Source organism: Vigna angularis, chromosome 5 (assembly GCF_016808095.1).
Source record: "Vigna angularis cultivar LongXiaoDou No.4 chromosome 5, ASM1680809v1, whole genome shotgun sequence".
NCBI classification, from domain to species: Eukaryota; Viridiplantae; Streptophyta; class Magnoliopsida; order Fabales; family Fabaceae; genus Vigna; species Vigna angularis.
Genome location: NC_068974.1, coordinates 39,552,877 through 39,570,368, shown reverse-complemented (window position 1 = coordinate 39,570,368; position 17,492 = coordinate 39,552,877). Strand labels below are relative to the sequence as shown.

The window sequence follows — 17,492 nt, the reverse complement described above, 5'->3', positions numbered from 1 at the left end:
ATTATAAGTTTGCCCTTGAAATGATCGCGGGAGGAAGGAAAGCATTATCTTTTGGTTGGTTAAATTTTTTCATACTATTCAGCCCATTCTAGCCAATACCCTAGAAACTTTATTTTAGGCTACTTAATTTCTTTCTGTTATTTTCTACCATTGCCACTGAGAGAAAACTTTATATTTGAAACTCCATCTACTAACTGATGATGACACTTTATGGTGGTTGTATTTTTTTCCTTTTATCAAAGCCAGACGTCAAAATAAAGTAGTTCACTCATTGGAATTGCAGAATACGATAATTGCAGATGAAAGGAAAAAATAAATAAATCAAACATACAAACATTTAGCAGTTTTAGTTTAAAAACACCAATTTAGGGCAAAACCCACACCTCTGAGTAGAGTTGAGTATGGAGTTGCAGTTACCTAAATTTGCATTATAGACACTCTATTTGTATAGATTTGCATTTTACGGAAATTACTCTTTCAACACACAAGCTATGCGGCTAGTTGACACCTATAAATCTTTTCTTAAAACAAATTCACACACACACACACACACACACATATATATATATATATATATATATATATATATATACCATTTAAACACTGAACACAAAAGTTTGTTATATTTTTGTATTATATAAAACTCTTAAAATGCCATTTGAAAAGGAAAAATATATCAAAAGTTCAACAATTTAATTAGCATGTAAATGTAAATAACAAATTCACTCAACTCATGTTTTTAAAATATTAGTTTTAACTTTTTAAAATGTTACATTCAACATTAATAATAATTTAAAAATATTTTTGGTAATATTTTAGAAATAACAAACACTGAAAAAGTTATACAGTCCTTTTATATAATTCCACAATTTTAGTAGAGGATTATTAAATTTTATTTGTAATACCGTTACATTCACGCGAATATAATAAAAGTATATATTCCATCGGATTGTTTTAAATTTTACTTTTGGTTCATTTATTATTATTTTTTATTTATATTTTAAATTTAATTTATATTTTTTTCTATTATAAATAAAATATTAAATTTTTTCAGATAATATTCATTAATAATTAATTGTTTCATCTAACATGTGTTAAGTTATTAGATATATATTTTATTTTTAGTTAATTTGTTATTATTTTTTATTTATATTTTAAATTTAGTTATATTTTTCTATTATAAATAGAATATTACATTTTTTCAGACAATATTCATTAATGTTAATTGTTTCATCTAACAAGATCTTACGAAAAAAATATTCGTCACCAAATTCAACACATTTCTATTGTGTACTTTGTTTTATTTTTACAAATATCCATAAATTTCGAAATTAAATTGTTACTTTTTATTCTAACTAATATTAAAATAGACTGTGATCTTCGTATACATTTTATTTTAAACTTAATAAAATGAATTATTAATGTCAACATGTGACGTTTTTCATTAAATCAGAAATTGTATTTAGTATTATTATTTAAATCGTATACATACAAATGAAATAGAAGAATGTTTTTGTTTAAAATATTGTTATATAAAGTAAGAAGGAAAAGGAGAAGATCACATTGTTATTTTGATTTGTATTATTGATTATTGATTTGTGCATTTGTTGTTAACATGGAAGTGATGGTAGGGGAAGGAATCGCCCATTGAAATCCCTTACCTGTTATTCTGATTAGATTCGAAGCTTCACAATTCATCTTCTGCTTTTCTCATCACAAATCGATTATTCTCGATTTCATCCAACGCAACATAATAGAAGAGAGGCATGGGTCAAACTTTTCGGAAGCTCTTCGATACATTCTTCGCCAATACTGAGATGCGGGTCTCGTCCTCATTCCTATTTTTTTTTTTTTACTTTTAAAATTTCAATAACGATTAGTAAAAGCATGAATATGTCATTCTTTGTAAGTTTGATTTTGTTTCAATTATTTGCTTTTAATAGTTTGCGTTTACATTCAGCTATCATCATGAATTATGATGTTGCCTAGTCTCATTCATCTTCTAAGCACTCATTCTTAATTTTTGGATGAGTTTCATGTTTATCCTTTTCTTAAACATTTTCTTGGTTTAGGTTGTCATGCTTGGTCTTGACGCTGCCGGCAAAACTACTATACTGTACAAGCTCCACATTGGAGAAGTTTTATCTACTGTTCCTACAATTGGTGGGTTTCATTCTAAATACATAGTTTAATTCTTTTGAACAGATTTCATAGTATAAGCTAATTATCCATTTCTGTCTTGATACCCAACGGATGCCAATCGTGTACTTGTCAGTGATCTACATATATGTGTGTGTGTATTGTTTCCATGTCTGTTTAGATTTGTTCGTACCTATGGAGATTTTTTTTCTGCATTGCCATGGTAGTTTTTTTATTAATGGGTTTTGAGGAATATCTATTAGCACTTCAGTTTAGTAGAAGAAAAATTAGAAAGAACCAAACTATATGCCGTTTGTTTGAGGCTTATAAATTTCTAGTGTTTTGCAGGTTTTAATGTGGAGAAGGTTCAGTATAAGAATGTTGTTTTCACAGTTTGGGATGTTGGAGGGCAAGAGAAATTAAGGACACTTTGGAGGCACTATTTCAACAACACTGATGGTTTGGTAGGAATTAGGAACTTGTGAATTTTTCCTTGTGTTACAATACAACCATGCAATTTGGAACCTGTGAATCTTAATGAAAATACAACTCATGCAATTTGGAACATGTGAATTTTTCCTTGTGTTACGATACAACCATTCATCTATGCGATTGAACTGAAAAGACATGATACAGTTCTATAGTTGCCAGATTGATAAATATATTATGCATTTATGCAGATATATGTTGTTGATAGTCTGGACCGTGAAAGGATAGGGAAAGCTAAGCAGGAATTTCAGGTAATAAAATCATAACATGAACACATATGCCATGTTATTCAAAACTATGTTTGAATATATCTATGGATTACTTGCAGGCAGTCATAAATGATCCGTTTATGCTCCACAGTGTAATATTGGTGCTTGCTAACAAACAGGACCTGGTATGCCTTCATTCTTCATTATCCTTGTTTTTTTTGGATGAATGAATTGTTTATGGTTATCTTCATGAATAACTATTTTGTATTTGGCTTTCCCAGCTAATGCACCCCACCATGTTGCATCCTATTGTGCGAACATTCCTAATCAAATTTCATTTTAAACTGTATCAAAAATTGGTTTTTCTTTACCTTTTTTCGCTTTGTTTGTGTTGTCTAAGTTGGAAAGGGTCAAACTTAACTATAAGCCATGTTTGCCTAACTTTTTATGACTTAAACTAATTAATGGTTAAAATTCAAAAATCCAAGCCTTAATAAAGTTGAAGTTTTTTTTTTTTACCTTTTAGAACTACTTGTCTTAACTTTTATTTAAAGGCTACTTCCAGCCCTTGGTTTTCTTTTATAAGAAATAAGCTCTTTAACAATTATGTATTTGTCTCAGCTCTTCTCTCTTACTCCAGTGTTTGTTACGGAAGAAATAAAGGCGGGTGGGCGATGAAGGGAGAGAGTGAAAGTTGGAGATTGTTAGTTGTTTGGTTGGATGGAAGTATAATGAAATATTAAAAAATTATTTGGGACAGGCAGTAAAAATTTTGGCAGTGAGAGACAATGATCTGTGATGGAATTCTTGATTTTGTGACTATAATTTCTTAATTTCTTTTAATATTCAGAGTTCTCAGAAGAAGAAAACCGAAATAAAGTGTGGTAGAAGATAAATCTTTTTTCTGTTTCCTGGGTAACATTTTCTATTAGTAAGTGCTTTGTTTTCTTCTTGTCTGCTCATGATTCTGCATGACCATAAAACATTTAATACCAGAAAAAAAAAATCACTCTATGTGTTAGGATATAGGATGATAGAATAGGTGGGTTTAGGAGTTAAGGGTGTGGGGGTGTCGGTTGTAAAACGGGTAGCGGGTCAGTGCTGATATAAATAGAGCTCTTGTAACTCTGTAGAGGATTATCGGGTATTATTTTGTAAAGTCAGGTTTAGCCTATAGAGAGAGGTTATGCTCTCAACCAGGGAGGTTATGCTCCCAACCCCATTCTCTGTAAAGTGACAATTCTACTACTGTGAATAAGAAAATCCATTCTTTCATCTCTATTATTTGTTGTCAGTGGGTGTTATTGTTTGGGTTTCATCTCTTTTATCGGCATCGAGAGGGTGTGTTGTTAGGTTCCAAACCCAGGAACCTAGCAAATTGGTCCGACCTGCCGGATCGAGATGCCGTCGGAATCGTGTGAGGGTGAAGGAAATTGCAGTTGATAGAATGAAGGCGCAAACAGGGGAGCTGCGAGCAGATTATGCAGCAATATGCCAAGATTATGCTGCAATAAGCCAAGATTATGCTGCAATACGCCAAGATTTGCAAGAAATCATAAGGAGGTTGGGTGGTCGAGGCCACAACCAGGACGGCCAACATTGGGACCAGCGAGAGGAAGAGGAAGGGGAGAGAGGGGATGAACGCCATGAAGTGTAACCCAGCGGGAAGAAAAGGGTAGAATTGCCAACTTTCGAAGGGTTGGACCCGTTAAACTGGATCAATAGGGCGAAGAGGGTTTTCGAGCTTCAAGGAGTAGCGGAGGAGGAGAAAGTGTGGTTCGCAGACATAAGCATGGAGGGCAGCGCGGGCTACTGGTTTAGAGCCTGGAAGGAGAAAGCCATGGTGACAAGGTTTGGAACCTATGTTGAGCGTTTGGCAGCATCGAAACAGACGGGGACGGTGGCGATGCGGATTACAAAGGATGTTGAAGAATTCCAGGGAGGCGAGAAGGTCGGGAACGGGAGCGGGATTGAAGACCAATCGTCTTGGGGACGACCGAGCGAAGAAGTGACACTGTCCGAGACCTATTGCAAGTTACCGAGCGGTCAGAGGCCGATCGCCATAATCCAGGACGACCGTTCGGTCCAGGCCATCAGTGGCCAAAAAAGAGTCGAGGGACGGTTATTTTGGGGAAGGATGAAGAGGTGGAGACTGAGGAAGCTGAGACCGAAGTAGAGCGGAAGCAGATGGAGATGTCTGTTTTCTCGGCTGGAGGCCTCACTCAGCCAAAAATGATGAAGCCGAACGGTTTGATAGGGGGCCGAACGAGTATGGTTTTGACCGACAGTGGAGCCAGCCACAATTTCATAGGCAAGGGACTGGTCGAGGAACGGGGTTTACCCATGGAGGATACCCAACCATACCAGGTGAGCTTGGGGGATGAGCAGAGGAAGAAAACCAACACAGACTGAACGGTCTGAGGTTAAGCGCAATATCCCGCAATATCCCAGGTGAGGTTGCCTAGCAATCCAAGACTGAATTAGACCTGAAGCAGACGGAGTTGTCCACTCTCTCGGCTGGAGGCCCTATTCAGCCAAAAGCGATGAAGTTGCACGGTTCGATAGGAAACCGAACGGTGTTGCCCGTTAAAGGACGAAACCGAATGGTGTTGCCCAGTATAGGACGAAACCGAACGGTATTGACTAGGGTGTTCAATCAAGGAGGGAAGAAGGTATTCAGCAAGGGGGATCCAACACTAGCTAGAAGGTGGGGGGAGCCAGAAGATTTGTTAAAAATAAAGGAAGTAGAACTGTGGACCTTGGTGTGGGATTTGGGGGTGATAGGAAGGAAAGACGAAGAATGGAAGATAGTGGAGGAGGAATTGCCACCACCTAAGCCTCCCGACCTGAATTGGTGGGCAGTAGCCAGTGGATTCTCTTCAGATGATAACAAGATGATGAAGAGGAGCCAAGAGACCAAGTTTTTCGGTTTCAACCTTGAGGACAAGGTTGTTCTGCAGGGGGTGTAATGTTAGGATATAGGATGATAGAATAGGTGGGTTTAGGAGTTAAGGGTGTGGGGGTGTCGATTGTAAAACGGGTAGCGGGTTAGAGCTGATATAAATAGAGCTCTTGTAACTCTGTAGAGGATTATCGGGTATTATTTTGTAAAGTCAGGTTTAGCCTGTAGAGAGAAGTTATGCTCTCAACCAGGGAGGTTATGCTCCCAACCCCATTCTCTATAAAGTGACAATTCTACTACTGTGAATAAGAGAGTCCATTCTTTCATCTCTATTATCTGTTGTCAGTGGGTGTTATTGTTTGGGTTTCATCTCTTTTATTGGCATCGAGAGGGTGTGTTGTTAGGTTCCAAACCCAGGAACCTAACACTATGATTATCAGTAATTGTGGTAGTGGCAGACCGTTCTTTTTGAACAAACTAATCCCTTCCAAACAGTTTACGGAATTTTGCACTATTATCAGTCTAATTATAATATCTGTTAATATTATTTTTTTCTTTTTCAGAGAGGAGCAATGTCACCAAGGGAAGTATGTGAAGGATTAGGTCTCTTTGATCTCAAGAATAGAAAGTGGCACATACAGGGCACTTGTGCTCTTCGGGGAGATGGCCTTTATGAGGGCTTGGATTGGCTGTCCACAACTCTGAAGGAGAGAAAAGCTGCCGGATATTCTTCAATAGGACTAGGAACTTCATCCATCTAATTTTTCAAGGTTTGAATTACCATATTATCTCAATCCTTAGCCACCTGCTGTTTATCATCCCGTTACACTGTATGTGTATTCTTTACTGCAGACGTATTTTGGCCTCAGGATGACTTTGTAGAGTGCGTGGCTGTTCAAAGATGAGGTGAGTGATTATCAATTTATTTGGTTTACATCTGAAGCACTGTTAGTATGAAGCTGTTTTGGCTTCTAGAGTGGGTGCTTAAGATACGTGACTTACTCCAGTTATACAAATTTGTGTATGAAGATTCATCAACCAAATTCTTTTTGGCTTGTGTTATGCCTTTCTAAGTGAACGTGCACCACATAAAGGGCCATGGATACTAGATCACTTGTTCATTCTCCCGCCACTATTTCTGTGTGCTTCTGACTAATTATTGCATTGGGAGCTTCTCGTTATTCTCGGGAACGTTTTATTGTAATTCAATTCAATTGGGTGGCTGCTATTATTTACCTTCTTTTCCCCCTTTATAGCATTATCGTTGGAATTTATGATAATAGAAGCTACTAATGCTTTAGTTCTCACTTCAGTCAACATCCATGAAGTTTCTTATGTATATTAAAACATAGGCTTAATATTTCTGGTTTTCTTTCTATTTACGTTTGACTCAATGTAGTCAGTTATATTTTTTAAAAAGACTCTTGGATCTTTTTCGGTAGATCAAACATTAAAACTATTCTTTCAATTTTGTTTTTGGGATTGGACAATAAATGTGTAAAAAGACTGAGTGATTATATTTGTAGATATTAGTTCATCCTCATCTAAACGAAGTTAAATGTGATTTAACAAAAGGGATTTAACCGCATTAAGTAAAAAATAAATAAATAAAAAATATTGAATCAGTGTTATAAATGTAATATCAAAATTACTATTAAATCTTAAAAATTAAATCATTATTATAAATATTATTATTATTAGTAGTAGTTGTTGTAAGATATATTCTTTAGTTATTTTCTTTCGTTTATATGATCTCAATGAGATTTTCTTTAAGATTTATAAGTTCAGTTTTATTCGGACTGCCATAATATCGACAGACTTCATATTTTCTTTTAGAGAACAAGATGTTTTAGTATTGTTTTTCTAACGAATTAGTACAACAGTAAATATGATCCCATATTAGTTTGTAAGAATGATAAAAAAGAAGCACCATATAAAACATGATCAGTATATTTCTCCACAGATCTTCACTTATTTTAATGTATCGGCATTTCAAATTATATTAAGGGTCCAAATTAGGTCTCAAGAAAATTCTGAATTTAGTCTTATTCATAACGGGTAAGTTGTTTTTTTTCTTTCTTGTAAATGATTTTAATTTGTTTTTGTTAAATTAGAAATGTTGATGAAGATTAAAATATGAAAACTATGGTTACACAATACCTAATACAAATTCAGGAAGACAATAAAAATACAGAAAGAGAAAATGAAGCGAAAATATTAAAATAAAGGAAATAAAAAGAGAGAGAAAGAAATAGTGATAAGCATTTTGGGAGTTGCCAAATGTTGAAAAAGAAAGGATTAAGTGAAAAGGATGGAAAAGAAATCGCAATTTAAGTTCTAAAGTTGTACTTGCTTTTGAAGAAAATACCAAAGAAGAAAAGCAGGGTCTGTTATATTTCTGCAAGATTTACATGAATATGATTCTTTCACACGGTTCAGTGGTAGCACCATTAATTTGTTACAGAAGAACCATTGTACAACAATTAAGATATTCAGTATAACTGAGAGGCAATCAGTGTAAGAATTCTCATCCAATCCAACTGCGAGATTTATGCAGCTATTATTACAGGTGATGCACAAATCATTAGCCAAACATTCAGAGACAAACACCACCCAAACCTAAAACTTGGTGCATGATTCTATCTATCTATGTCTCTATCTATATGTACATTCAAATTCAATTGCAACAAAACACTCCAAAATTTATACTCACCACAGAATCACCATCTTTCATCCTGTAACCAATTATTTTTCTCTTTTGGCCCAGTGGGACCTTCCTCACCATAAAGTTCCACTGGGAACTTGTTAAATAAGCCCTTCACAGAATACTTGAGCAGCCGAGGAAGAGCATTGATTACCTTATCCAGCTCAGTTTTTGAATCATAAACAATTTTGGGGCCCCATTCTCTCATAAATTGCAACCATTGAGGTTCAGTGATCTCATTTTCAAGATACTCAGCTGCAACAAGCTCATACTGAATACTAGAATCCACATACAAATTACTGCGGGCAGCATCATTCCTAATGCCAATGCCAAGTTTTGAAGAACCTTGGATGCAGGTACCAGCATGAGGGTAACTTGCATGTCCAGATTTTGATGAGTAAACAATAGCTTTATTACCTTCAATATATTCCAAGTCACATGCATCCACCCATTCACCACCACTGTGCTGTGAGAAGTATATACTGTAGAGTTCTCCACTGAAGTTGCTTATGCGAAGTGTAAAATGCTCCCAATCACCAACATGCTCTCCAATCCTGCTCAAAGGAATATCCTTGATTCCAATTTTCAGAGTGGCTGGTCCATTGAAAGGGCAAAACACCCACATTGCAATGTCAGTAAAAGTTCCTCCAAAAACAGGCTTCACATGAACATAAAGCTTTGCACTTTTCAAGTTCCCACGTTTGACAAGCTCCCTTTTATCATCTCTTGGCAAATCTATCCAATATTGACCATCATTTGTTCCCCCACCTGGTAGATTTGATCCATTTGCATCAATTTTCTCTCCTGCAGATACACCCTTTGTGTACAAAACTGCTCCATTGTTGAAAAACCATTCCACAGAAGATGGCAAGTAAATTTCCTTAGGATGAAAGAAAATAGTAGGGCCATAATGCTTAATAAGTGCATGTATTTGTTGCAAATTTGGCATTGCTTGCAATGCAGGATTTAAATTCTTCAAGCATGCAACAGGTACATCTTCTCTCACGGTCCACCAGCCATTGCTGCAGAAAAAAGTCCCAACAGAAACTCCTTTCCCTAGTATGCCACGATCACAAGGTCTCAAACTCCACACCTGAAATGAAAACTCCGGAACTGTTGAGCCAGCAGTGAGTATTTGGCGATAAGGGTCACATCTATAGGTGAGATCGGTACGAACACAGCACATTTCATCCAAAAAAGGCTTCACAGGTTTGGTAGTAACCAAACATCCAAGGGCCTTGTAACCTGCAGGAGGTTCAGGTACCCAAAAGTATACGCCTAAAGTTTTCAAACTTCTTCCATTTTCACCCCAAACCAAACTAAAATCAAGGGGATTCTTCATAGGAGGTAACTTATCTTGATTGTTACTATCAGAAGTTTCAACTTCCCTTGCAACAAGTACAAAACCCCTTAAAGGCTTGTTACTGGATTGACAATAATGACCAAGAATACGAAAACTATCAGGTACTCCTACAGGCCTATAGAATGTAACAGCTTTTTTAGTGTCTTGCATAGCACTGCTACTCCAAATAAACTCAAACCTAGTGACCTTGGAAACTTCTATTTCACCAAGATTTATACGGCCGGAAGCAAAACCTTGTCCTGTAATGAAACATACATATAAAATTATTCAGATGTCTCAAAATGTTATGTGGCATTGAGACTGCAATGTAATGCAAGCACAACATTGTCATTTTTTTTTCTTGGATAGGATATCACAGCAATCTATCAGGGTAAAATTGTTACTTTCAGCAATAAACTTACAGCAAACCATCCCCAAAGATAAATTCCTGAAAGAATTCAAATTTGATGAATTATAATATGTAAATCGTACTATCATGAAGATGTTAATGCACTGAACTTTCATTAACATCAAGTCTCATCAAGCATGCAATGGGAAAAGGTACATAAATGATGACCCAGAAAGGAATGAGAGTGAAAAGAGCAATCTAATCTGCTCTGCATACACTGGAAGAAAAACAAGACGTAATTGTATGCATAAAGGATGAAAAAAATTCATAGTAGTCCTCAAAAATCCAAATAATAACGCATATTGATATTAAGGAAAAGGCTGATATGATAAATTGACACCTTGAGGCCATATAATAACGCATATTGATATTAAGGAAAAGGTTGATATGATAAATTGACACCTTGAGGCCATTGAGGGATCGGAGACGGAAGAGAAAAGGTTTGAGGAGGAAACGATAGAGCCATTGCATTTGTATTCCAAGGAAAGAACTTTGAGCCACCCATTTCTCCATTAATCGCAGGTTCAGAGTCCTTTCTAAGTTCTTGCATGTTACCAACAGCCCTTCTTATTCTAAATTAATAAAGGAATTTTACATGCACTCTTCATGCGTCATCAATATTAAAAATAAGAAAAAGAAATGATTTTGAGATACAGATTTCATCCTCAATGAAACATGGAAACAAGCTCAGTTTAATCTATTTTTATTTTGTGTTGGAACTCTATTGTGAAAATCATTTCTTTTTTAACTTATCTTTTGACATGCAATTGTTGATGTATACAAAGGAAGGAATAAAATAGAATTACCGTTTCATTGTGTGGATATTTTTTCCTAAACGAAAAGGGATTCTTTTATTAATTAATTGTGTTATTATATTTTAAATAGTTTAAACGATAAATCATAGTGAACTACCTTTTATTTTGTTTAATTTAGTCTATTTCCTTAATAATCTCTTTGAAACCTTAGTTAAATATAAATAAAAACTTTTTCTATTTGAGTTAGCTATTATAAAAAAATAACCGATTTTTATTTGAGTTTCAACTTTTTACTATATTTTATGAAGGTCTAAAAATGCTACAAGGACAATCCATAAATGACCTAGCCCAAGTCAAACCAAGTGCTGGTCCCCTAAAAATGCATGTACTTCTGACATAAGTTGCATGTTTAATCTCTTGTACAACCGAAACCTCTTGGTTACGATCTCAACATATTAAAATTTTGAGAGGTTGTTCATTGGCCATTTTATGAGGTTGTTCATTGGCCTTTTTAGTTCTAGGGTGAGCAGGAGAATGGCATTAATGATCCAATCATTGTTAAAAAACAACTAATATACAACAACTAACAAATCACGGATGACAAAGTTCATAAACAAGTTTGTGTGTTTAACTTTTAAAAGCAAATCTACAGTGAGATATATTCAACTTCATGGCACCAATACAAGCATTGCATCCAAAGTTACAATATAGAAACTTCGTTCTGTTTTTAAATGTTAAGAATGTCTAGCTCCAATGATTACCAAAATAGGGATTAAAGCACTCTGAAATGACCAAGGGTCCACGTTGTCCTCATAGCATTTGGAGCTCACTGAACATGAAAGTGTCCAAGTCTTTCAGCTCATCAGAGTTTACGGGTTTAAAGATGCACACTAACCACTAAGCTTAGAGATTATTAGCATTAGGTTCAGCATTCGTTTCAGAATTCGTTTCTGATGATTTATCGCCTTCAAAAGTTTCCATGTCAATGGTCATATCATCTCCCACATCAGCCTCAGTCATTACTTCGTCTTTGTCAGGCAACTGAGGCTCGACGCCATTCTGTGCAGTAACATTCTGAGCAGTATCCGGTTGCAGATTCTCCTTTTCATTTGTCTTCTCTTGGTCTCCTGGCACTTTTGCTGTTGCTTGCGGGTATGGATCAGTGCAGATTGTCAATGTAGATGTAACTAATAAGTTCTACATAGAAAAACACCAGACAGACAGAAGTCGAGTAAATTGTTTTTTGTTATTTGCAATCATAAAATATCTAACTTAAGTAGCAATCATAAAAATCAATGACTAACCATTTTTGAAGTAAACGATATTATACAGTTCTTAATTCTAAAAATATAAAAATTGAACGCAGCAGTGCACATGCCAAATTGTATAGCATACCTTTTCAAGAGCTAAAGCAAGCTTAGAAAGATTTGGGTAAATGCCTTTTGCATCCAATAGGATCTGTTTAATGGTAACATTAGATATTACGATGCTAGCATGTTAAACATGATGGTAATAAGGTTCCATATAATTCACAGCAGAAAGCCGGATTTACCTCACAAAGTCTTTGCAACGTAAATGGAGGACCATCAATGAAACAAGTAAGAGCTGCAATTCATAAATAAAAGCATATCAAAATATTTTAGTGGAACTTATCCCCCCAAAGAATATCAACAATAAGTCCAACAGTAAATAACACCTATGCAAAGAATCTAAGCAACAGTATGAGATCAAAATATGCAATGAAAAAAGATGATCTTGTTATTAAACTATTTAAGATTTGTTGCAGGCTTAAAATTGAATTTGGCTGGGTTGAGTCTATGAAACTAGCTATCCGAAAGGATTTCTCTAGCAGCTAAATGGCCATAACTTTTGGAGACAATATCATTGACATCGAATAATAGATCAAAGGGGATTCAACCAGATAATGTCAACCTAATGCTCAATGGAACTAATCTCAGGGGGTACTCTTCGAAAACTTTCGGTTTCTTTAGGAGGGAATTAATCCCCAAATAGACATGCAGTAAAATGGCAGTCAAAATTACTAAAGAACTTCACATTTGATTCTAAATAATTGGCATTGTCTGTCAACATTGAGCACTCTACCGGAAGATTTTGTCAACACTAAATATTCTACACGAGGAAAGAAAAAACTGACCATAAATAGCTTGTAACTTATCTATGTAGATAACCATAACTACACATGCAGAAATATATTGAACACACACACTTAAAGCTACGACAATGTTTTGAGAACTAGACCACACTGACTACACATTCCAGTCATGAATTGGTCCGATCAAGTCTAGAATTAGTAGCAAAAAACAGAGAAACTGGTCAAACTGTTTGAATTGGCCTCAGTCTGACAAGTTGAACCAGCTCAGAGCTTGTTTATAAAATGCACCAAAAGGGAGGAGTGTACCAAACATGTATCCCATAAATTTTAATAGGAAACTTCAACAACTAGACCATTGCTGTGGAGTTCAATAGAATTAGAATGTGTTTCAACATTATTGTCAGCAATCTTATTAGTTATTGTCAAAAGTAGTTATAATGTTTATGAAATATTTTTAGATCTTAATGGAAATTCACCAATGTAATGATTTCTAATATAGATATAGCAAAATTAGATTCACCTAGTTAATGATACTGAACAAAATAGTAACATTTCTAAGTTATACATCTTGAACCTAGACAGGACTCACTATTGGTTCAATGAATGGTTTGGACTTTAGATGGGATACCTTCATCTAGTTTATTAACCAACTCAATATAGGATTCTCCCAAAGTCGCATACTGCTGCTCAGTAGTCAATTTTGCCTCAGGATACTCTGCCAGCACCTGTATAACAAATTCAAATACGTAGAGAAAGGCAAAATTTCAGAGTGAAAAATACAATATATGCTGTAAAAAAAACTATGATAAATGAATAATGAATTTAGGAGTAGCATGAACTGAGACAAAAAACTAAAACAAAAAAACAAAAAAGTTACATCTAGCATACCTCTAAGAATCAACAAAATATATATAAAAATGCATGCTAGCATACCTCCCCATACCTGCTTCAGCTGAAAGGATAGCATGCTCTTCAACTTATCCCAGTCATGCCTGTTATTAAAAATTTCATCACATTAGCCTTTTAAATACAGATCCATGTCCAAGTCAACTATCATTAAGTTTATCCGTGGTAATCAATCCCAGATAGCCATGCATGCTACAAATCCTGAGAAGTGTTAAATTCAACACAAAATTATGATAACCATGTATGAATGCTCAAAAATCAAGATTACCTAAAGGTCATATAGGATAAAGTACACAATGATTTTCGAGCAACATATCCAGCAATTAAGAGGATAACACTGTAAAGACTGAACTTAAGAAACATATATTAAAACATGTCACAGTAATTCCAACACCCTGTCGCAGGCTGAGCTTGTGACCACACAATAATGCTGTGATTCAGCACAACTAAATACTAATGGATTTGCTGGGCACACTCTGGGCCCGGCAAAGCAACCAAAAGCAATAACTGAACCATACTTAATCATTGCTTCAAACATTGCAACATCATTGTAATTAAATTGTTAATAATAAATGAAAATGTTAGAAAAATAGAGTACCACCGCTTACATACAATTCTTGCCCCAATTGATTTGCAAAAGATTTAATATAATTCACTTAATGCCATTAACAACAACACTGTGCCTCAAGTTTTTCAACTGATCAAACTAAATCCACTATCAAAAGACCACTCAATGAATGAGGCTGAGTTTGTGCCAACAATCAAATGACAGTCTCGCATTTGAAAACTCGGCTACCTCATTCAAACATCATCCATTTCCATTTGCAATTCGCAGTGGCACGACATAGATATTGAAACTTAATGATATCAACTAAAAAATGCCAAAAGGGTAGTATATTTGAAATTGCAAACAGTGAGGATTAAACAGCACTTCTTTAGAACCAAAGAGCCGTAAGGATATTTGAACCTAGAAGTAACTTATTCTCACAGACTAGTGACAGGCTAGATTGTTTTTCATAAAAAAGAAAGGTGCACACGTGCAGTCTAAGGAACCAACAAGCACGCTTAAGTTGCAGAGATGAAGAGCTAAAACAAGTAGCACTTTAGTAGTGCCTTTCTGGGTCAAGCAAGACACATCTTTAGCACATTACTGATAACAATTACAGAAAAAAGAAGAAAAAAGTTCAACTCCCAGCCATCTAGATTGCACACTCACACCAATGGACTGAAATAGTCAAATGGCTAAAAGAGGAACTAATTGTAAGTCCATGGGATGGAACTCTTAATAGGGAAAAGCTTACTGCTTTCAAGCTCGAAAATCTTAATCTTTTGTATTTACTGCAAAAGTTACACACCTACGTAATAATTTAAACAAAGATACAACGCAAAATAGTAAAATCATTCACTACTGTCCTCTTCCATTCTCTTTCAGGGAACCTTCGGCCTAAAAGTGTTTAGAGTTAAAACTCCAAGTACCAAGTACAAACCCTTGTCTTTGACTAAAATCACAACCAAAGACATATCATATCCTGTATATTATCTAGTAAGATGTTCGGTAGTGCTACATCATATCACACGCATCTGAACAGAACCTACAGTTTGTAGCTTCTGCATTATTTCCAAACTCAACATAATTATATACTGACACGAGCTTCCTGACGTGTGCCCAAACAATGCCCTACCAAGTCCCAAGAAAGTAGGATTAACTCTATAATGTGAATAACTAACTCAAGGGAAAAAAAAAACACCGCCACTATCTATCATATCTTTTGAACAAAAGCCTGAGAAAATAAGTCGGTACTCCAATAACTCATACCAGAACTTCCCGGTAGATGCAATAACTTGCAAAGTCTGCAAAACTTCTTCCCTCGAAACATCTTGTTTTTGCTCAGCCTCTCTACTGAACCAAAAATCGTTGAATTAGGTATAGCAGTGATTTCGCAAAAAGGAGAGAGTGAAATTGCAATCACCTGTGGTTCGACGCGTCATCATTGTGGACTTCATTTGAAGAAACCGGTGGCTGATGTAAAATCTCATGTGGTTGCGTCTCCATGAAATGAAACTGGAATAAATCGCGAAAATTAACAACTCCCTCGCCGAAAATTGAAACAGCGGCAGTGCACTGGAATTGGATACGGTGGAGATAAAGATACATACCTATAATATTAGTTGGACTGGATTGGAAAAAGTGAAGCGGCGTGGTGACGAGAGGTTTCAGAAGATTGTTTTCGTTAGCAGCCTCCGTCGCCGTCAGCGGAGGAACTGCGTCGAGGTGTTGTATGCGTTCGTTGGGCTCTGCCTACTTGTATTGGTCCAATGGACTCTCAACGTCCTGGGCCTTTCTTATAACATCTCAACGCAGCTATTCACACATCCTTGCTTCTTCTCGTCGCTCTCTCTTTTGTTTTCTTCATTTTCCTAAATTACCCCTTTTCTCTTATATTCTCTGCTGATAAAAAAAATGTTGTGAATTTTTTTAATTAATTAAGTCAACTGAGATGAAAAAGGTTAGAATTAAATTTTTTAAATTTATTAATAAATGATCTGTATTAAATTGATTCACTAAATAACAACACGAATGAATCAGATTAGATCAAATAATCTTTTGACAGCTCCATTTTTCCATATTTTCTATCGCTTTCTTTATAACATATATTAAAAAAATTTAATATACATTAAAACATTAAAATCAATATAAAAGACACCACACATTCCATCAACTACTTACTTGTACACTTTTTTTTTTACAGAGAACTTACACATGTATATTTAAATTAAATAATTTTTTAACAATTACACATGTATTTTTTATTTGTTTTATTTTCAACCAAAAAATTATATTTCACACATTTATACTTTCTTTATATTAATTATTATTCATTTATTTCGCTTTTTTTTTTCTTTTATTTATGTTTATTTTTCTACCAAAACACATCATAAGTGGTTATAATAAAATAAAATAACGTAACTTTAATCTCAATACTTGTAAAATTCATTTTCAATTTAACAACCATCTTAAAAATATAGCAATGCAGCGAGTCATTATTGTAAAAAAAACTAAAATGTTTTGGACAGGTGAAAAGCAAACTCGGGTGTGAAAAAAAAAGAAAACTACTAATATTTCATGCTTATCAAATACATTTTCAATTTAAAATAAATAAGAAATTGACTTTTAAATCTATATAATTTAATTTTAACATTTCAAGTATAAAATAAATTGATTTTAATTCATAAATGTTTAGACAAAACCTTACAATATTCTATTAAATTTTATGGAACTGTTTATTAATAAAATATATTTTAACAATCAATTCAACAGTGAATGTTATTTTATGATTACATTATATGACATTAGAGACTAAATTAGCAATGCCTTCAGAAGATGAAGATAAACAAATATTTATTATTAATTTCTTCGAGAAAATACTAATTAATTAAGAAAACATAAAATCCTAACCTGTGAATTTTCGAACCAAAAACATAAAATATATATTTTACGCAATGCATGGCAGAATAATCTACTA

General features: G+C 34.7%; 3 protein-coding genes across 6 annotated transcripts; 1 reads left to right on the top strand and 2 right to left on the bottom strand.

Moving 5' to 3' along the window:
• The first annotated feature begins 1,550 nt into the window (after positions 1-1,550).
• On the top strand, positions 1,551-6,974 carry LOC108340679 (uncharacterized). 3 transcript variants are annotated; one of them, XR_001833245.2, is made up of 8 exons: positions 1,551-1,823; positions 2,073-2,163; positions 2,488-2,603; positions 2,820-2,879; positions 2,957-3,022; positions 6,303-6,509; positions 6,592-6,645; positions 6,769-6,974. XR_001833245.2 is itself a non-coding variant. In XM_017578197.2 (7 exons), the coding sequence occupies exons 1-6, from the start codon at positions 1,767-1,769 to the stop codon at positions 6,498-6,500; spliced, it is 588 nt and encodes a 195-aa protein (XP_017433686.1). In that variant the 5' UTR covers positions 1,552-1,766; the 3' UTR covers positions 6,501-6,509; positions 6,592-6,974. The 3 variants fall into 3 exon arrangements, 2 of the variants coding, with proteins under 2 accessions (XP_017433686.1, XP_052733629.1); XM_017578197.2 differs by having other exon boundaries at positions 1,552-1,823; positions 6,592-6,974; XM_052877669.1 differs by lacking the exon at positions 1,551-1,823 and adding an exon at positions 1,873-1,905 and having other exon boundaries at positions 6,592-6,974.
• Positions 6,975-8,044: 1,070 nt separating this feature from the next.
• On the bottom strand, positions 8,045-11,126 carry LOC108339866 (hypothetical protein At1g04090). Its single transcript, XM_017577085.2, has 2 exons — positions 10,597-11,126; positions 8,045-10,045 (listed from the first exon to the last, which is right to left on the bottom strand). The coding sequence occupies exons 1-2, from the start codon at positions 10,742-10,744 to the stop codon at positions 8,460-8,462; spliced, it is 1,734 nt and encodes a 577-aa protein (XP_017432574.1). The 5' UTR covers positions 10,745-11,126; the 3' UTR covers positions 8,045-8,459.
• Positions 11,127-11,581: 455 nt separating this feature from the next.
• Positions 11,582-16,283, bottom strand: LOC108338812 (uncharacterized). Of its 2 annotated transcripts, none has more exons than XM_017575842.2 (8): positions 16,126-16,283; positions 15,939-16,030; positions 15,785-15,868; positions 14,006-14,054; positions 13,691-13,787; positions 12,502-12,554; positions 12,345-12,407; positions 11,582-12,146 (listed from the first exon to the last, which is right to left on the bottom strand). In XM_017575842.2, the coding sequence occupies exons 2-8, from the start codon at positions 16,019-16,021 to the stop codon at positions 11,853-11,855; spliced, it is 723 nt and encodes a 240-aa protein (XP_017431331.1). In that variant the 5' UTR covers positions 16,022-16,030; positions 16,126-16,283; the 3' UTR covers positions 11,582-11,852. The 2 variants fall into 2 exon arrangements, with proteins under 2 accessions (XP_017431331.1, XP_017431332.1); XM_017575843.2 differs by having other exon boundaries at positions 15,785-15,865.
• Positions 16,284-17,492: the final 1,209 nt, after the last annotated feature.